The sequence below is a fragment of the Solanum pennellii genome, chromosome 11, assembly GCF_001406875.1.
Source record: "Solanum pennellii chromosome 11, SPENNV200".
Classification (NCBI taxonomy): domain Eukaryota; kingdom Viridiplantae; phylum Streptophyta; class Magnoliopsida; order Solanales; family Solanaceae; genus Solanum; species Solanum pennellii.
The window spans coordinates 1,613,185-1,634,942 of record NC_028647.1 but is presented as its reverse complement, the minus strand read 5'-3'; the positions used below and the strand labels follow the sequence as shown (position 1 = coordinate 1,634,942).

The following is a 21,758-nucleotide window of genomic DNA, read 5'->3' as shown; positions in this document are numbered from 1 at the left end:
TAAACAATTGTTTCAAAAGAAAATATATACTAGCTAAAGTACTTGATTAATACTTAATAGTATATTCTAACAATCTATTTGTTTTTATTTGTGATTGGCATGTGAATTTATTTGTAGACGTAAAATAAGAAATGAATTATTCAGAAAAAAAAGTCGTGACGAAGGACAAGATGAAAATATTGTGATGATCGAACACGTAAAGAAACGATATATGAAAGTTTCAGTTCAAAAAAGATTATGAATAATTCCAGATAAAACAAAAGTGAATTGAAAAAATATCAAGAAAATGTAATTACACAACTATAAAAATATGCTACGTCGACAATCTATATTAATAGTTATAGTTGTTCTTCAAATTCTGTTACTATTAATTACTTCTATTACACTAATTATAATTATTCGACCTTTTCAAATCAATTCTCATATTATCTTTTTAGAAATTAATTTGATTAACTTTTATTAAAAATTTACTCAATTAAATCAACTCAATATTTTAACTAAATATAGATTCAAAATCTATAGGAAAGTATAAATTACATAAAAAAAAAAATATACATCTATAGATGTTTAAATATCAATCTAATTAATTAATGTGACAACCTATTTGAGGCAAAACAAAATAAATTATAATTATTATTTTTGGATGGAAAATTATTAAAAATATTTCATTTTCAAATGATTCATAATTTTTCTGTTTTTATTTTTTATTATTATTATTATTATTATTGTATTTGATTTGATTGCCTTAGCCTCAAAGCTTTCGAGTTTTCTCTAGATCTTCAATTACTATTGGAAAAATAATTCAAATTATTCACTTAATTTGATCTCCGATCAATGGCGAAGGAATTTAACGTCCCGCCGGTAGTTTTCCCGTCCGGCGGAAACCCCGGTCCACAACAACGTCGGCTTCCAACGGCGCCGTTTCAACCACCGAAGTCATCGAACCCTGGGATACCTTTCATGTCCTTTGATGTAGGTTCTGCTGCTGCTTCCACTTCATTTTCCACTCCACAATTCGCTTCCACCACCATCGGCGGCGGAGGATCGGCGGGTTTTGAAGATGAGCCACCGTTGCTGGAGGAGCTTGGAATTAACACAAAGCAAATTTACCAAAAAACTATATCGATTATGAATCCATTTCGGGTTAAAGCAGATCTTCATGAAGATGCTGATCTCTCTGGACCGTTCATATTCCTTATGGCGTTCGGGCTTTTCCAATTACTTGCTGGAAAGCTTCATTTTGGAATCATATTGGGATGGGTAATCATGGCTTCGTTGTTTCTCTATGTAGTGTTCAATATGCTCGCCGGCAGAAATGGGAATTTGGACTTGTACAGGTGTGTCAGCCTGATCGGATATTGTATGTTGCCTATAGTGATTTTATCGGCGATCTCATTGTTTTTGCCTGGTGGATTGGTGATCAAGGTGGTGACCGGAGTTTTTGTGTTATGGTCAACTCGTGTTTGCACTAGGCTTGTGGTTGAACTTGCATCTTGTGGAGATGAACATCGCGGGCTGATCGCGTATGCTTGTTTCTTAATTTACATGCTTTTCTCTTTGCTAGTGATATTTTGAATCAGATTAACGTGTTAGTATATTGCGGTTTATAGCTTGATCATTTTTGTTTAATACCTTGAAGTCTTCATTAACTTGAGAGGTTAGAGTTTGTTAGTTCCATTTGCTATAGATGAATATAATGAACTGAATCATGTAGTTTTAAATTCACAATTTGTTATAGTTGGAAGAGAGTTGTGGTTTAGTTTCTTCGTATTTTGTCAAGCTTTCAAATTTCTTGAGATTACAAATGTTAAATTGAGATGTACTTGTGTATACGTAGTTCGTTATTACTAGGTCTGAAAGGAGCTATCTTTTTTAAAACTTCTTGCTTTTTGCCTATGATATCCAGAAGTTTTTGTGATGTTTCTTCAATATTCGAGTAGAATTTTCCTTCCTTTTTTCAGCCGGAGCCTAGAAATTACCTTCAACATTGTTGTTGATATGTTCTGGATGTTGTACTCCACTTTGGTTGGAAGCTATTAAGATTTCAGAAGGTTTGATTTATTCGTGAGATGCAGTGTAAGCAAGAATAAGTGAAATTACAATAACTACATGGATGGTATGAGCGATGGTGGTGGCTGTTATTGAATTCTTATGTATCATCTGTTAACGTGCCTTCTTATCTGCATAAACAACTGAATAGGGTGTTTTAAGTTCATGCACGTTCACCTCTTTATGCATATACCCTAGAAGTTTAATGCCAATTTGTGATGGTAAAGTTCGCTGGAACAAGCTAACGATGGTGACACTGTTCCAACGAATTAGTGAAAATGTGAAAGTATTTGATTTGGGCTGCCAATGATAAGTTTCTTGAGGCAACAGAGGCATTTCACTTTTGGGTGGGGGCATGGGGTAGCCTCATGTAGTCTTTAACTTTATGATCTACAACCTCTTGACTCTGTTATTTTGTGTTGAAGCTTATATTTCTTACCCCAGAACCCACCCACTACTTTGTTTTAATAACTACGAGTAAGTTCTTCTTCAAGTGCTAGGTCCAAATATTCAGATAGTCTCATGGTTAGAGATTTTAGGTATTGAAGACATACTTGTTGTTAATGATGGTGTTAATTTGTTTACTGTTTATTCTTTGGTTGTAAGCTTATGGCAGATTAAACTCAATTGTCTTAATTAGTGACGAATGACTTCGTCGCATGTAATAAAGAATCTAACAGGCTTTTTGCTGTAATCTAGGACTTCTGATTGAATAATTTCTTGTTTAAACAAGATCCATAAAGTATACGTTTTTGCATTTACACAGGCACGGAGACCATCTCTTGTACAGTATGTAATGCTTACTTTCACCCATCAATTTTGTCTACAGAAGTGTCAACATGTGAGTGATATTGTGAGCTGTATGGTGTTAAAAAGTGTTTTGCATTTATGCAGTTTACTGGACAAGCTATTTTTACCTTATAGACTAATGGATTCTGCACAGGTTCAGCTTAGTCATCTATAAATACTTAATGTGGTGGATCTAACATCAAGGTTAATGTTGTTTTCACATCAATGATATTATTATGTTACCAAAGAAGCACTTCTTTTGGTGACCTACTTGCTTCTTTATCTTTTACCTGGTTTGTGAAAAGGTTATACTGATGTAAAGGATCCGTTTTGTCGGATTTGTTTTTGTGATGAAGTGAAGTAGCTCTTGGTTGGAAAATTGGTCACTGAACTTGTTTTGAGCTTATATTGCTGAAAGGAATTATCATTGATTTCAGCTTTTATTTTTCCTTTATTTGCTACAAGAATAGTTTAAGTTTAAGCAAAAGCATCAGTTTACCAAGAGACTGGAGCATACTATAGCATTTTTCTGCAGATTGTGCTGTTCGTTGGTGTTCATTCTGTCATTGTTCTTTTTCATCTTCTGGCCTGTGCATCAGAAACTTTCCTCAATGTCTTTGGCTTGTTTGTTGTCTATACGCGACTCTCCATTCTGTTATAATGATTTTTATGGGATCTGCATAGGCCAGATTGATTGTGCAAAGAACTGTTGAAATGCTCTGGTAGTTATTTCCTGAACATAATTTCGTAGTAAAAACAGGAACGTGAGTCCATACATCCTAACACATATATTTCACATATAACTATGTGAATCATATATGTAAATTACAGCACAGTGTAATCCCACTAGTGTCACAAGTGGAGTGGGGATTGGGGAGGGTAAGATGATCGCTAACTTGACCCTTACCTTTGCGGGAGTAGTGAGGTTGTTTTCGATAGACTGTTAGCTCAAAAAGTGAATTTATTTAGGAAAAAGGTTGCAGGAAGAGAAAGAAATGACATCAAATTATTAAGGTACAGAGCAAAAGATAGCTAAAAACATTGAGGAAGAAGAAACTACAATGCATGACATTGCAGTCTAAACCATGCAAGTATAAGTACTTTTTTAACAACTTAGTAATTGACTACAAAGGCAATTTCCATTCAGTTTCTTGATATCGTAAGTTTCATTTTGTTTGGTGTGGAAATAACCTAATGCAATTGAAAAAAGTCGTTATGAATTATGGTTTGCTCAAGGCATATGGATAGATTTATTTCAACAGTAGTCGAGATAGCTGCTGTTTCTGAACTTGATTTTGATGCTTCTTGTATGTATTTTGAGTAATTTTCATTCTCCCACATTGGCATCTAAGAGAAAATTGGAGCAAAAACAGTGGTATTAATAATGGGCTGAGCTTACAGGATTACATACTTACCTGGACGGGGTCAATGGGCGATCAATAAGACCCATGGCCTAGGCTTGTGACCTCCATTGCACTTTGGAGGGGTGCCTGCCTAAGGTCGGCCCAAGTGGTCGAGCCTACGTCATAATTTGTTGCTGTGGGGGCCTGCGTTCGCGCAGCCCCTGCCCAATTCAAAAACCAAATAGTTTTTTGCACACTAATGCCAACTCTGGCCATACAGTTTACTACCTTAGTCCTGGCTACAATGAGCAAGTTCTGAAAACACAAACCAGCTTCACTATCATGCGGCTGAATCGATAATACATATGGTCGAACCGATTGATGCACAATCCCTAAGTACCTGACCCAACACTATCGTAAAACTATAAAATGTTGCTATAAATCGTCTACACTGTTAAAATCATGTGAGAAACAATGCTTCGGTTTATTACTAGTTATTCATTTACTTTTTTAACAGCAAAAATGTCTAAATAGTGACACTGCCAAAGACGAACCCAAACATTTAACTAAGCTTGTTCTAGAGACAATGTATTTCGATTTTCTTAGTTACTCAATTCCTCCGGGGTCTTGTTACCTTCACTTAGGGAGCAGTCTGTCAATTGCAAAAAGATAACCACCTACAACAACAAAGGAAGCAATTCCGCTCCGTGCCATCCGCAATCCCAAGCCACGATATAAGATGTTTCTATCTGCAGGATGAATCCCGGTCCATCTCTCAAATCTCTTCCCGGGCAGTTGAAATTTGAGAAACCTTCTCTCCATGGATACAAACTGTACATAAGGAGTGTTAAGGGAAGGAGGATAAATCACAAGGCCCGGAGAAAAGAGAATAGCAGAAATGTTTCTACGTAGTATCACAATAACAACCAAGAATCCCATTGTTTATACATCTAAAACGTTGAAAAATCTGAGGACGGCAGGTCAAAAGTAGTTCAGGCATTCACTTGTGAACAAAAACGTTTGACATCAACTGATGAATTCATGCACAGATCCTGTAACATCAAACAGGGAATGAAGGTACAGATTTGAATCCCTGGTAAGACAACATACCTTGGGCAGCACAATGCATTGTGAACGAGACCTGGCAGTATCAAAACAATGAGAAGCAGCAGCAGCAAGTGAACCAGAGAATCCAGCTGCAAGACTAACAGCTAAAGGGGACAATGGACCAACTTCTTCATCAAATCTGAATGATAACAAGGTAATGGTTAAGAAGGATAAAGTTATTTAAAACTGAGTAGGGCATAGTGTCTATCTATTAAGTGACAAAATACACTTGGTATATACAAATTTTATTTTAGGGGAGAACCCATTTGTCAAGCATAACTCAAGTTGGAAACAACAGAATGCTAATCCAATTAAGTTAAAGCAGCAAGCCTGAAAGATAATTGTTACATTCTTTATTCACCATTTCATGTTTGACATAAACCCAAACTATCTTAGCAGAGTCGATATAGAGGCCCAATACCATGAAAATTCAGAAAAACCCTCTTCATCAAAAAAAAAAAACAAGTTAAGTGCTTATCTTCCTGTCTAAGTGTTGCTAGGCAGAGTTATCTAGTTTCCGTTGGTACCTGGTAGAATAATTGAGGTACACACAAGCTGACCATTGTTATCCCCAAAAACAAGAGTTATGGGGGTAGCCTTTTAAAATAATAAACCTTTTTTTTTTAATCTTCTGCCTTATATTTAATGTGGTGCAAAAACCTTGTTAGTCTTATGCACGTTGATTAAGGATATTCTTCAAAAATTATAATATGGGGGTAGACTTTTTAATGTGAGGTTTGATTGAAACTTTCATAAAGTAATAGGTCACAACATCTCATCCAAACGACCAAACCATTTCTGGGAAAATATAGTCATCCAAACATGAACTCTTTCCCAAATAACTTATTTTTAGAAATATTTTGAAATGCTTCTCCAAGGAACATGTCAAGAAAACATCCAAGCGCTAGAGTTGAAAACCAAGACTAGAACAAACATTTTAAACAAGTTAACATATGAATTGAAGCATACCTAGGTGGGGGATTCATTCCAACTGCTTTCCATTCAAGCATTGCTTGATGTAGGATTTGCCACGTTGAAAAGAATATACCACCAAACACACAATCTCGAGCAAGTCCAGCTCTCATACCTCTCCAGAGAGCACCCCATCCTTCCAAAGATATGATCTCTAATGGCCTCTTAACATCAGAGACAGATGGGGGTCTACCAGACCCTGTCATCATCCATGGATAATCTTTCAGGGCAGTAACCAAATTGGGATGTTTGGTGGGCAGGGTGGTCAGAAGACCAACTGTGTTGTTCAATACCCTAATGTCCTGGGAATATCCAGGTAGCAACTTTGCCATTGAAGGTGAAACGATGGCCTTCTCGACAACTGACGTGGAGCTGGGAATTCGGGAGGCAGAAGTAACCTGAGCACGGAGCTTAATAAGTTCAAACGGAGAACTTACAAGTGATTCCACTGCTCCAGAAGCAATTCCTGCCAACAGAGCCTCAGAGGCATAGACATACTTGTCTTCTCGGCCATCTGATTACAGATATAAACACAATATGTTACCACCAAAACCTATAATAATGAGAAAAGAAGCAAGTGTACTAAAAAATATTCAGTTCATTTGTATAATACGGTAGTGCATGATTCCAATATCCCCTTCTTTCCACTGCTATTACTAGTTCCATTGAATATGATATTCTTCTTTCGTCCCAGTTGAGCTTGTTCAGTCATGGGTGGTCAAATTGACCAATTCTTCATTCAATTTGGCATATTGTTCAACTCTTTTTTATGACTATAACATAACATATATACAAAAAAAACATGTGAATGTCTAATTATTGATAGAAAAGGCTCTAAATTTAAGAATTTAACCGTACAGTTGAGAAAATAATGGTTTAACTCCAAAAACAATGGTTTTTCTTACTCTTGTTTGTTGACATAGAGAAGCTATCAGAAACAGTTCAAGATATGGTTCAAGACGGACTGAGGTTGGGAATTTATTAAAACCCTTTTGTATTGAAATATGATAAAGTGGCTTCAAGATGGAGAACTATTTCTTTGATGGATGTCAAAATGACCTTTCTTCAGATACTGCATCTCTTATTTCTTTTTTTTCTTTTTTCTTTTTTTGAAACTGGTAAGGTTGTTATTGCATCTCTTATTTCAGGTGATCCTTTCCCAAATGTTTTTTTTAACGGAGTGAATGTTCCTGAGTTCCCATTTCCAAGACAAGCATCTAAAGTCTAAAGTCTAAACTCACATAATCATGCAAATCCTGTTTGGTCTAGGTTTGAATTTTCTGGTCAGGAAACTGCCAAAAAGGTTAATAAACAGTTAAACAACTGAAGAAATCATACCTTTGTAAAAAGCGGTTATTATTTCATAAACGCCAAAGCGAGCTCCCAAACCCAATGATCTTCCAAGTGTCAACCACCCCACACCACTATACAAGCCTTCAATGTTCATAAAATGATCAAAAGAACATTAACATTTTATAAAGATGTCCATATAAACAGCAGTCTATACGAGAAATTTTATGAAGTTTTTTCATGAGTCTTTTGCTAGACTCATAATGCATGTATTTTCTCATAAAAGCATTAACAAAAAAATTGACACATCATCCAGATAATTTTTTCATGAGGCAAAATGAGAGAGCAGAGTAGCATCACTTTTAGTTACCATAAAACAAAAATAGCTGATCGAGTCACCTGAACTTCCTGACAAAGTTCTAACCCTATTGAGGACATCAGCACCAGTGAGTTTTTTACTGCTACCTGATCCCACCTGCATTCCATTCCACAGAACATACAACCACAGCACAAGAAGACATTAAAAATGCTGCCCCCAGTGTAAGATAATACATTTAAGTGAATGTACATGGTTATCAGCAATTTCCGCACCTGTACAAGGACCTTAAGGCTATCTAGAGGGTAACTGATAGCAGTGGCTAATGTAGCAGATCCTGCAGCAACAACTGCATGTGTTGCAAATATTGGATTCTTCAAAAGTTCATTCATTTGATAGATTGACGTGACACTGTTGCAATTGTTGCTCTCCTTAAGTCACAATCAAATATTCAGAGATTCATAATTCCCTGCAATTCTGATTAGATCAACACAAAGTGTTAGTACTTCATATGCTCTAACATCCTAATTTTTTTAGAGAAAGGGAAAGAGTATTTTCTTTTTCTTTTTTCTTCTCCTTTCTATGAACACATAAATGTTCTTCTCTTTTCTTTTTCATTTTGAAAAAAAGGGCTTATAAATTCTTAGAGTGCAGTGGTAAGTTTATTTTGATCCTTGATATATCATTTTGAACATTAATAGTTGTGTATTGCTACTTCTATTGAAGCCAAAGTTGGGTCAAGAAGATGTTTGGGGTCCTCGTCAGGTCAAAAAGATAAAGCAAGAAAACTAACAGATTTAAAAACAAATTAATCCATTGGGAAAACCAAAAGGTAAATGAGTTTAATTACAGGACAGAAATGGGATTGGTTGAAAATAATGAGGACAATTTGGAGTTAAATCAGCATTTTCAGCTTGCCATTCAAGATGTACCAAAGCCTAAAGCATCAAACGTGCTAACTACCTAAGATAGCCTGGTCACAGCTGGTTAGTACAGAGGACAGATGCGACAGTTGAAAAAGATTGCAGGTATTTTAGACTATAAAGTACCATCATCTTTTCCTATAATTCCCCTTGTGTCATGTTCATAAAAGACCTAGAGCCCATTTGAATTGGCTGAATTTAAGCAGTGTTAAGTGCTAAGTGCTCAAAGCCAGCTTATCAAAGTTCAATGATAATGCTAGAATTAGTTAGTACCAAGTGACACTTGATCCAATTTCATTTGGTTAAAGGTTGAAAGGAAAAAGAGAAAACTCACAGTGTCAACCATCTCACCACAATTTACATTTGATAGAAGTAGATAAACTGGTATAACTAATTTGAACTGGTAATGGTATTTTCTTATAAATCAACTTCTCAAATTAGCACTCCCATGATATGATACATAACACTTAACAATTTAAAATCCCATATTTGTGGTGTCACTGTTTTGGGAAGTTGCACTAACAAAGAATCTACCACCCTGGCATAAGTTTAAATGGTTTTACATGACAGTAACTGATTATTTTCTTTCCTGTTAGTGCATCACTTCCTCTGACATATTTGTTTGGCACTGAAAAAGTTGAAAGAAAGAAGGATATTAATAGAGGAAAGACCACTAGACCAGCTTTTTCCATCTAGTGCATCAGTCACTGTGATTTTTCTCCTTCAAACATTACAATGTACATAATTTTTTGAGGTAGAGCATAGAACTGATTAGAAATAAGAAGTTGTACACACCACAATTAAGTTGTTGAACGTTCACAGTGGTTAATTTGTAGAGGAACTTAGTGGGAAACAGGAACAAGATTATTGTGATTATTTTAAGGAGTAGATGTTGGCATAAGCAAAACCCAAAGATACAGGATTCAACAAAGAAGCTAGACCAGAATAACCTCCCCCGATCTAGATTTACTCTTTAACTACAAGGAACAACCAGTAACCGACTCAGTTCTACTCATAGCATGAAAATCGTAAAACCTGCAGTTTATCATAATTCTGCTGCTGTTTACTTTTCCTTAGTCAGTATGACCAAAATTACTACACTCAACTGTGTGTAATCAGTAAGCTAATCCTATCAGGGAGCAGAATACATCGAATTAGATAACAAAATGAAACTATTTAGCAGCAACTGAGAAAAAGGACTGGAACCAATGTATAATGTGTTGGAAACAGTCTGATTATTGTGAGACCAAAAGGAACATAACACATATTACCAGATTTTAAAATCACCAAAAAATATCTTGGAATCTAACAACATTAGTAGAAAAGATGTTCTAGACCTCAGCAGAGACTAAAAACACTAGCTGATTCTTCTCATCTGTCCTAAGCCTTGGTGGACAGAGTTACCTAGTACCTATTGCTGATGGGAGGTGACAAATCTCCTATGGAATTAGTCGAGCTGCGAGAAAGCTGGCCTGAACGCCATGGTCATACAAAAAAATGTTCTAGAACTTATCAACTTTAGCTCTAGGTGAGCTATGCAATCAAACATGTATCACACCTTCCTTTTAACAAGCAGCGGCTGAAAAACAACACAGCCGTGAAAGTATCTATTAACATCTTGTTTTTATGCAACAATTCATTCAAAAACAACGACACATTCCAAAAAACAAAAAAAATATGCGAGACATTGATCTATTTGGAGATTGAAAGCACAGAAACACAGCAAATAAATAAGTAAATGAGCAAATATGCAACTGCAACTGAAATCGAAAAAAGGATGAAAATTAAGAGATTTTGAGGTTCTAATGCTTCATAATGATGGGGAAAGAGCTTACCATTACTGTCGAAACGCCACTGAAATCGGAGAGAAGAGATGCAGAGATGGAGAAGAAGGAAGACGAAGGAAGAGAAGAAAAATTTAGGGGTTTTGTCTTCTGAGGGTATTATTGGAATCAGGAAAAAATACGAGGGATAAAAAGGTAAAATTATTTATCAAATAAAAATGTTTTTTCATAAGAATTTAATTTCATAGATTTCAAATTCTATTAAGGACGCATTATTTCTAAGTGCTAATAATTGAATTATAATTGATAAAAATTAAAATAAATACACTTTTTAGCAAAATTATTGAATACATCTAATTTATATTTAGACATCTACATACAGATTGAATTGATTTTCATTTTTTCCCCTAACTAGTTAACTATGAAGGTATGTATAGGATTTACTTTACATTTAAAATAGGGATAATAATGCACAAGTATTTCCTTAACTATGTTCGAAATCTTAGAGGCACGCTTATACTATACTAAGACTCTATTACCCCTTGAACTTATTTTATTAATAATTTTCTATTTCTTTTAGGCCTACTTGGCACTATCTTGTGGGCCCAACAATGATTGACTTTTTATTTTTCAAGCTAGTGCCATGTAGACCCAAAAGGGGTAGAAAATTACTTATAAAATAAGTTCAGGGGTAGTATGACCTTAGTATAGTATAAATGTGTCTCTGGAATTTCGGGCATAAGTTGAGAGGTATTTGTGCATTTTTCCTTTAATATATAATTAAAGTAAATATATATACCGAATATAAAACATATCAAAATATTAATATAAAGTGAAACAGATAAAATTTAAATTTCTTTCTTCACTATTAACATAAGAAATTGATGCAAAAAATGGCGAAAAGGTTAAAGAAAACCCCTAAATTAGTTTTGCAAAGAAATAAATAAATTTAGGGTAAATCATAAAGAAAATAAAAGGGTATAAAGCAAATAAAAGAAGGAAAATTGTTTATAATGACAAATTAATAATTTAATTAAATAGTATAATCACGATTTGATTTGATTGTGTCCTGTAGAAAATTGTTTGTCAGTCGTTTCTCTCCCTAAACTCTTGCTCGCCACTCTCCATCTCTCGCTCCCTCTCGCTTTTATACAAATACAAATGTCTAAAATATGTTTGTGTTTGTATAAAGCGGGAGAAAACTGTATATATACATATATTTTCATTCCCCTTCGCAGATTTCACTCGTCACTCTCTCATATCTCGCTTGTCACCCTCGTTTCTCTCACTTATACAAACAGAATGAAATGTGTAAATTGTGTTTCTGTTTGTATAAAGCGAAAGATAATTGTATATACACATACAAATACATATATCTTCATCCTATACACTTATAATTATACAATACAAATATTCCCTGTCCAATTTTCTTTTGTCTTTCTTTCTTTCTTGTCTTTTACAGACACAAAATATTGATCTTTTGTATATAACTATTTTCTTTTGTATATGTAGAGCAAATTATACAACTAGTTTCTTTGTATATGTATAGTGAATTATACAACTGTTTTTTGTATATGTATAGCGAAATATACATATTTATGTTTGCTATGGAGCGCGATTATGCAAAGTATAACTATAACATACAACTATGATTTTTATGTTTATTATATGTGAAAATTACTCAAAAAAGATTTGCATAAAAATATACATCTTGATTTAAGATTCTACCGTAAAATCTCATTAAATTAATATAGATGGATCATGAAATACTATTATTTTATAAAGCTATTATTCAATCGATGAATTAATATTTATTAACTTAAAGAGTATTTTGAGATCTAATGAACGTTAATTTTAATTATATCAAAATTATTATATTTTACTAATATCTGTATCATGTTTATGAAAATCACATAAAAAATAAATATGTTTTACATAGAATACAATGAATAATGTTTGGATGCTATCAATTATGTAATCTTGGTTTGGACGACAAACTGATATAGGAAAGCAAGAGACAATAGCAAATTATTTACGATATTTCAAAATTCATTCGGACAATGAAATCTCAGAGAAGTTGAATGAACCACTTGTGAAAACATCATTCATAAACTTGAAGTCACGATTAATGATCTCGATTATAGCAATAAAATGGACATAAAAAAATTATTGAATTACCTAGGTAAAAATGATAGATGTTCAGAAGTTCAGAGATTAGAAGAAATTATAGATGCTATAGGAAAAAACAGGATTGATAATAAAGATGAAGGTGATACAATACCTATGGAACCAACAAATTGTATATAGAACTCATCACAATTTTATTGTGCAATAATAAAAGGCATTACAGAAATTTTTGAATGCAATAAAAAAAGTTAAAGATGAGCTTCACTTAAATATAAATTTTAACAAAAAACAAAACACAATTGAATCATATTTCATTAAATTATCTATAATTTTATATAATAAATTTACGATATTAATGGGACCATAAATTCATATAAGAATCTTTTAAAAATATATTATCTTATCATTTTATCAAAATAAATAATTTTTAAATAGCTCAAATTAAAATCGCAGAAAAATATTATCTTAGAAATTATTAAAAGTATCCAACAAAATTAAAATTAAAAAAAAAAAAACCAACGGGTCCGTACAAAAAACGCAATGGTTGAACAATAAAGGGTAAATACCAGATTGGCGCTGAGGAACTCACTCAACAATGGGGATAACTTCGACTGAGGAGATTGAGTATGATCAAACGAAAGCTGAGTACAACAATGGCGGAGATTCATGGAGCTCATCAACGAACTGGACGATCTCTCGTGGTTCTCTTGAAGATTCCATTACTTTTGAGTCCTCCGATTCTCCGATCGATGCTGAATCTACTCAGATATCACCACTTATTCTTCACCGACCTTCGCCGGATTCCTCCCCTTGCGAAATCAAGTGTAAGTGAATTTATCAAAAATATTGTATTTGTTTAACTATGGTACATCATCGAGTACTTATTTGTGTATGTTGTAATTCATAATTATGCAATTTTTACTGGGTTAGTCTGGTTAGAAACTTGTATGTCCGTCTCGGAACTAGCTTTTCATGTATCTCAACTAATTTTATGAGATACTTGTCACCTTCTAATTTATGTGATACTTGTCACCTTCACCAGCAATAAGTAATAGGCAACTCTGTCCAGCAATACTAGTATGAAGAATCACCGAGCAGTTTGAACCTGAGACCTAATGGCTATCAACCACTCCATAGACTACTAGGTTATGCTTTGGATATTTTTAAACTTCCTTTGAAATCATGGACAGAAAGCGGAAACAATAGAACATCTTTAGTAGCAATGTTGTTTTGTTTGGATATTTTTGGCTGCTATAGTGAATGCTTTATAGAAAACATATAATATAACATAATATTTGGTTTGGTGGTAGTATAGAGCACCATATTGGTTGTCGTATTATAGTAGTCATTGGCTTTCATCTGTGGTTTACTGTGTTTAGGTGATTACACTTTGTTGTTGTTACGGTTCCTTGCATATTTGCTATTAGTTGTCATCTTTCTCCCCTGCTTATCTTTTTTCGTTTTATTACGACTGTGATTTGCTTGAGCTGAGGTTTTTCTAGAAACAACTTTTCTACCTTGGAGAGGTAGTGGTAAGGACTGCGTACACTCTATACTCCTCAGACCCAGAGATTTCATTGGTTATGTTGCTGTGATTTCACTCAACACTCAAGTGTTCTAGACTTTAAATTGACGCTTTATAACCAGGATGCTGATTTTAATTTGATGAACTAGCTATCCAATATTTTCTAATGGGTATTTTGAGTTTCATATGTTTGGGGTTACTGAGGACATGACTCTAGATAGGAGAGATCGCGTGTTAGGGTAGAAGGTTAGTAGGGGTAGAGTGTTGTCTTGCCTTGCAAAGATTGGTTTGTAATACTAGTCATACCCTTGTAGTTCTTGTCATATCTTGTTTATTGTGTTCCGATTATCACACTATTTGCGGATTTGTTGTTCTTTCTTGTAGGCTTTACATTGCTTTTCCTGTTAACTTCTATGCTTCTTTATTGTTCTTCTTCTTGAACTTGGGTTTTATGCATTTGAGCCGAGGGTCTTTCAGTAAACTCTCTACCTCCACGAGGTATTGTTAAGGTCTGCGTGTACTCTACCCTCCCCAAACCCCACTTAATGGGATTTCACTGGGTATGTTGTTGTTGTTGTTGTTTGTTGTATATGTTTAGGGTTACATGGGGAAGTGCAGTTCTTTTCTGGTTGTCTCCTTTCACTTAAACCTGTATACTTAAAATATTGAGAAGCTACTCCTGTACGGGTTTGCATATAGCCATATAGTCTTTAGCTACAGGTGGTTTCCCAAAGAACAAGCTACATTTTTTGTCCACTGATTGTATTCTGACACTATTAATTTATGTACTGCAGTATGCTTTATGCAAAAGCATGAAATCAGGCAGGTCTATGTTCGGAGTACTGCTCGTGTTTATGAGATATACTATGCACCTACTCTGCAGAGCGACAATGAGTATCTATGTACCGTCCGCTGTAGCATAGCTGAACGAGATGGAGAATTTCTCCAAGCTAATGAGATTGAAGTAGTTACCCCGCAATGTTTGGAGGATTATGTAGGAAAACCAACAGAAGGTAGAGTCGCAGCTGAAGCCAATTGCACAAGGGAAGATGATTGGGTTGAGGTTAAGGTTCCTGACGGAAACGGGGTAAGCTGCCTGCAAAAGCACGCAACAGGGAAAGAACAAAAAAGTATTGAGGTAGCACTATATAATGACTTTTGTGTACTTGCCTTGTTTTAGTATAAAGAAAGCAAAGAAAAAAGGTTTAAAGGGGTAAAGAGAACTTTTGGAAACTTGGTGGATTCTACTGGAGATTTCAAGTGTCATAACATAATTAAGTTGGATTTTGGGGCATCTGATGTAGATGTTTTTTGTCACATGGCGTTGTTAGAATGTTAATGGCCAAAGTTTTTACCCACTCCGTAATTTTTTTTATCTACTCAATGGGAGAAAAATGCCAATTTGAATTACAATATCGTATTATTGTCTTGACTGCAGATCTTATCTTGCAGGATTTATACGAGGCCACAGCAGAAATTAGTGATGCAGATCCCTGCATGTCACTTACAATTCGCTTTTTATCACTTCCAAATAAAGATTCTCTATGCATCGACGAAGTTTACATATTTGGTGACCCTATTGACTCTAATGAGGTAGAGACCCCAGCAGCTCCTATGGAAAACCAAGCTAGTTCTTTTATGGCCATGCTTGTTCCCACCCTTCTGCAACTATCTAAATCAGGCGTCAGCCAGAAGCAGCAGGAGAAAGATGTTTCTGATAGTCAAAGAAAGGAAAATGAAGTGGGAATCGCAGTGAGGGCATCTGATTTTGCTGATGCCAATAAAGAAAATGAACAGGAAAAGAGGATGAGTGCTGATGATATAGTGCAGTTGGATGTCACTGACAAGCCTGTAGCAAAACCCACTCATTCCCGTCATCTGATACACCAGGAGTTAAGTAGAGAGAACCACAATACCTCCACCACGAGTAATGATGCTTCACAAGATCGTATTGTAGGAGCCATTGAACAACTTCTTGACCGAGTGAGCAGAATTGAAAATATTTGCGTGAGATTTGAAGAAAAGATGGTTATTCCAATGAATAGCATGGAGATGAGACTTCAACGACTGGAGCAGCAAGTAGAAACTCTAGCTAAAAATTCCCAATTTTCTGGAGTAGCGTCCTGCAATAGATTAACAGCTCCTTCATTTACTGGCAGTGAGTCCAATTCTAGCTCTTTGTATAATGATGGCAGTGAATATCGTTCATGTGGGGTACTGGAGCTGGAGAAAAAGGATCCCCCTTGCAATAAGTTGTCCGAACCTTCTGATGACATGCCTGTTTCTTCTAATCCTTCACATGTTCTTCCAAATCTTGTGATTTCTGCCCCTGAGTTTTCATGTGGAGAGGATGAAGAAGAAAATGATATTGTTGAATCAGTAAAGGTATCTTCTCAAGAGAAGCAAAAGCAAGTTTTATCTATTGATGATGCTTTAGCTGCAGCACTTTCTGGATTTCTGTCCACGTCCCACGTTCTTCCACCAGATGAAGGGACCTTGGAAGTTATTGCGTCTGGATCTATTAGTGAGGGAGTGAATGAGAAGAAAGAGTTTTCAGAATCTACCCTAAGTGCTTCAGTTACCGCTCACAACTGTACTCTGGAGGAAAATGACAACGACAAACCTTCAAAGTATACTCAAATTCTTGCAATTGCAGCTCCTGACTTTACCGAGGAGGAGGACGAATTTGAGAATGCAAATACAAATAATGAAATAGCTTCTCCAAGCACTGGAAGTCAGGACTTTGTTGATCTTAACAGAAGCAAGAGCGTGGATAACGCAAGTTCAACTGTTGCTTCTGAGACATATGCAGAGCATGAGAAATTTCTCCATGAGAATGTTCAACTTAAGGAAACTTCTGGAGTAATTGGTTCGAAAGATCATCCTTATGCACAAGAAAGTATCTGCAGATCACAGGATAATCCCACTGCTTGTCCTTCAGGTCAAGATGACAAGGTTTCAGAGACTAATGTAAGAGATTTTACCAATGAGCCACAGATGAATTCTCATAATCTAGGAAATACTGCTGAATCTGAAGAACGTGATCCTTCAAAAGGTTCTCACTTGGACGTTATGCAAAATGTTTGTGAATATCTAAGACCTTCTGCTCTAGATTTCGACATTCCTATCTTAGATGTGAAGTTCACAGCGAATGAAGACGGTGATTCCAAGTTCTCACTAGAACTTCTTTTAGGTGACACGACAGATGTTAATGTTGATGAAAGCACTGATAATGCTGTCACTAATGAGGGAACGACTACCACTGATATGAATGACGAGGAATCACTGAAGTGTTTCGCAGGCGATAGCAACACTCTGGTGGATTTTGGATTTTATGCTGCAGATACATTCACTAATTCAGATGGACACAGTAATCCGAGTATATCCAGCAACCACGAGGTAGTCATCGGTCTCATCTGAGACCTACTTTTCGAGACGTGTATAGGTACGTTCAACTAGTTCATGACTGATTTTTCTGTTTTTAGTTATAGTATTCAAATTGAATGTTCTTTTGTTTCTCTAGTCATGTGTAGCTCACAAAGCTCCATAATTCTTGACAATTGCCATATCTCATTCCTGCTTAACCTTTTACCTTTCTCTTAGAGCTGAACTGGTAACAACCAAAATGCATTAACCACAAACAATTAAGAATATACATATATGATTAAGAGCATGTTTGGTATTGCTACTTAAAACTGTTTATTTTTAGACGTATTTTTTAAAAAAAAATGACTTTTCAGTGAAGTGCTTTTAAAAAAAAAGTAATTTGTGTTTGGCTTGTTCATTTGAAAAAGTGTTTTCGATAAACAAATTGTGTTTGAATAATGTTTTTCAAAAAGTACTTTTAATTTTCAAATTACGAAAAAGGGAAGTCGCAATATTAAAAGATTATTATATGGAAATAAAATGTTTAATATGTTTATTGTTATTAAATTAATGATTAACATGATTATATAACATAATTAAAAAAATATCAAACTGTATAAATATAAAAATCATTCCACAAGTTAAATCACTACATACAAAAAAAATTCACAACAAAAACAAATAAGTATAAGAGATATATTGGTATACATGTTAAATTTTTCTCTCTCAGAACAAGTGTATTTGGCCTTCCAATCTTATTATAATGGATTTGAATGCATTAATAGTGTCTCCATTATAAAGTCTACCACACATTCCTATAAATTAGTATAGTCAATCACCATTATTTATATTCACCAATAACTTAAACATGAAGATTTTTCTTTTTAGTTTTCTAATATTCATTTCTCAATATTTATTAGTCATGAGTCAACCTAAAATCCCATATCCTCCTTGTGATATATGTAGTTGTACTGGCAATGCATGTCAATTACCAGGAGATCCATATCCATATGAGTGGCCAGAGTTGGTGGGAACAGAGATCATACATGCCAAATACATAGTAGAACATACCAATCTTCGTGTTACAGGTATCGTGTTAAATTCACAATGTGTTAAATTATCTGATACATGTTGTAATCGTGTTTGGCTTTGCCCCGATGAACATGGTTTTGTTAAATATCTTCCCAAAGTCGGTTGATAAAATCAGAGCATATATATATATATCGAAGTTGTAATCCTCAACTTTTATAATACTAAAGTCCTTGTTATGTAGATTTGATTTGTTTTACATTCTCTTTAGAGAAATCACAAAAAAAGAAAAAAAAATCTCACAAAGCCATATAGCAACTCTATCATTGAGCTACTAGACACTTATTATCCAACGTTTCAATACATTATTAATTCGAGGTACGTATATTAATGTATTCGAGCTACATATTATGTATCCGGTTTATTTTATAATAATCCAATCTACATATTATGTATCCAAACTAGTTTTTAATGTATCCGAGTTACATATTAATGTATCTGATTTATGTTACTTTTTAAGGATTTAATGTAATTACAAACTAAATAGGGATAGATTGTAATTTCATATTAAAACTGTGATTCCTAAAATTTATCCGAAATTAAATTTAATTAAATTTATTAATTCCCTTCTATGTCTAAAAGTCTCTAAAATTCTTGATTTTTTAATATATCTGAGCTACATATTAATGTATTTTTCTGAGTCAATATGTAATCTATTCGAGCTATATATTATGTATTCGGTTTATTTTATAATATATCTGAGGTACATATTATGTTTCCGAGCTAGTTTTTAATGTATCGGATTTGTGTTACTTTTTAAGGGATTGATGTAATTATGAACTAAAGAGGGATAGATTGTAATTACATATTAAAACTCTGTGATTCCTAAAATTTATCCGAAATTGAATTAGACTGGATCGGGCACACGTATGGGCTCAAGATGTTGGGCTCGAAAGCCAATTGTATTGGATGAAAATTAAGGTCCAATTTTGGGATTAAAAGAGGGTGATGGTACTTAATTTTCTCATGTTTTTTTATCAAATTTATTAATAACTTTATTAATTATTTTGAAATAAAATAATTATTTAAAAATAGACTAATAAATAAAAGAGAATGTATTCATTATTATAGAGTAAATCTCCAATATTATTTGAAGAGGTATTATATAAAATCATATTTCATTAGTATATAAAAAGTATATATATTTTTTAATAGTAAAAAAAATTACCTTGAAATTGTTTCTTTCAAAAAATATTATATTATATATATATATATATATTTTATTTTTTTTAATTATTTTTTTTAAGAAATTAAAAAATTCATTAAATCATGAATAGTCAAAATTAAATGTTATAGATAATATTGATACACCAATATATATACAATTATTAATTGAATCTTGACCAAACTAATAACTCCATTCACACTAATTATTGTTTTATTGCCCTATAAATCAAAGCTTTAGAATACCATTCACCAAATAACTTAAACATGAAGGTCACCACAACTTTTTTTCTTCTTAGCTTTGTAATACTCATTTCTCAATATTTGGTTATAAGTAAATATCCTCCTTGTGCTAGTGGTTTTTGCGCTGGTGTTAAATGCAAATGGCCAGAATTAGTAGGAGTCGAGGTGAAGCAAGCTAAATCTATAATAGAACAAGAAAATCCTTCTGTTACAGGCGTTATTTTAGGTGGTATTGGATGCATTCATCAAATGGATGTATGTATTAATCGTGTCTGGATTTGTCCCGATAAACGTGGTCGTGTTGCAACTGTGCCACAAGTTGGTTGATGAAGCTTTGTCGATAGAAAAATCAGATCATATCATAGATCAAAATTATCTTTGTCAACTTTTATAATATATAATAAAAAGTACTTTTTTGTTTTTATTTATTTATATGCGCTAATATAAATTTAAAAATTTGTTTTAAATTGAGAAAAAAATCTAACAGAAATATCGCGACAGAAGATGGAGGCCAGAGTTTTATTAAAAGGGATTTAGAATATAATAAAATTATCACTTAAAAAAACAAATGAAAGTTTCCATCTTTAATATATATACATAAAAATTAATTTCAATAATATATGATTAATGTAAGGCTTTCATATGTTGTTGCTTAGAATTGCTGCTCTGTTCATTTCTTTAATACTAAAGTCACTGTTGTTTTTACTATATTGTTATTAAATAAAATAACTTAATAATTTTTTAATAAAAGGATAATGGACCCCTCAACCTATGACCAAAATTACAGAGACACACTTATACTATATTAAGGTCCTATTACCCCCTGAATTTATTTTATTAATAATTTTCTACCCTTTTTGGCTTACGTGATACTATCTTGTGGGTCCAACTTCGATTGACTTTTTTCTTCAAACTATTTAAAAGGATAATTCTTTTTTAAATAGTTATGAAATTAATTATTCGATAAAAATAAAATCATTATTAAATTAATAATTTATTATCGATAAATCAATAACATTTTTTTCCATTTAAGCTATTGAATTCGATTTAATTTTGAATAGTCCTAATTAGCACATGCTTCTAGACAAAAGTTGACATAGACTCTCTCCATGAAAGAAGAATTGTCGCCAGTTATTTTAAGTGATAACTATATAAATTTATAAATCATAAGTATATAAAATATATTTTTAATATAAAAATGACAATTATTTTTAAATTATTTAAAATTGGAAAAAACTTGAAAATTCTTTAAATCTAAATTAAATGTCAAACATTATAAATGTTTAGAGATAATATTGTTACACCAGTATATATTGTCCTTGTATATACATACCATTATTATTTTCAAATCTTGACCAGACTATATTGGATCATGTCTCCATTAAAATGTTATGAGTTATGAATATTAATTATTATTTTATGGCCCTAAAAATTAAAGCTCTAGGGGAATAAAACCCTTTTAATTTCTTCTTGTTAGCTTTATAATGCTCATTTCTGAAAATAATTTTTTTTGTATGTTACATTTGTTTGACTTTCTTTTTATTTTTTTTGAAAAAAATCAAGAGAAAAAAACTTAACATGAATATTGAGCCTTAAATTTATAGTATTAAGAGCGTTCAAACTTCAAAATATAATATTATAACTGAATAAATAAATTTAACATCTACTATA

At 33.4% G+C, this 21,758-nt stretch overlaps 3 protein-coding genes and 1 non-coding gene across 5 annotated transcripts; 3 read left to right on the top strand and 1 right to left on the bottom strand.

The window, feature by feature from the left end:
- Positions 1-620: 620 nt before the first annotated feature.
- Positions 621-1,859, top strand: LOC107003415 (protein YIPF5 homolog). Its single transcript, XM_015201739.2, has one exon. The coding sequence runs from the start codon at positions 835-837 to the stop codon at positions 1,573-1,575; it is 741 nt and encodes a 246-aa protein (XP_015057225.1). The 5' UTR covers positions 621-834; the 3' UTR covers positions 1,576-1,859.
- Positions 1,860-4,245: 2,386 nt separating this feature from the next.
- On the top strand, positions 4,246-4,406 carry LOC114074965. Its single transcript, XR_003575344.1, has one exon. It is a non-coding gene; the product is annotated as a U1 spliceosomal RNA (small nuclear RNA).
- Positions 4,407-4,595: 189 nt separating this feature from the next.
- On the bottom strand, positions 4,596-10,753 carry LOC107005120 (mitochondrial arginine transporter BAC2). Of its 2 annotated transcripts, none has more exons than XM_015203619.2 (7): positions 10,625-10,753; positions 8,142-8,343; positions 7,950-8,025; positions 7,599-7,694; positions 6,258-6,774; positions 5,292-5,427; positions 4,596-5,012 (listed from the first exon to the last, which is right to left on the bottom strand). In XM_015203619.2, exons 2-7 carry the CDS (start codon positions 8,256-8,258, stop codon positions 4,818-4,820), a joined length of 1,137 nt encoding a protein of 378 aa, XP_015059105.1. In that variant the 5' UTR covers positions 8,259-8,343; positions 10,625-10,753; the 3' UTR covers positions 4,596-4,817. The 2 variants fall into 2 exon arrangements, with proteins under 2 accessions (XP_015059105.1, XP_027768790.1); XM_027912989.1 differs by having other exon boundaries at positions 8,142-8,335; positions 10,625-10,716.
- Positions 10,754-13,227: 2,474 nt separating this feature from the next.
- LOC107002910 lies at positions 13,228-18,926 on the top strand. The gene is made up of 4 exons (XM_015201116.2): positions 13,228-13,524; positions 15,020-15,363; positions 15,678-17,670; positions 18,558-18,926. Exons 1-3 carry the CDS (start codon positions 13,296-13,298, stop codon positions 17,643-17,645), a joined length of 2,541 nt encoding a protein of 846 aa, XP_015056602.1. The 5' UTR covers positions 13,228-13,295; the 3' UTR covers positions 17,646-17,670; positions 18,558-18,926.
- The last annotated feature ends 2,832 nt before the right edge of the window (positions 18,927-21,758 follow it).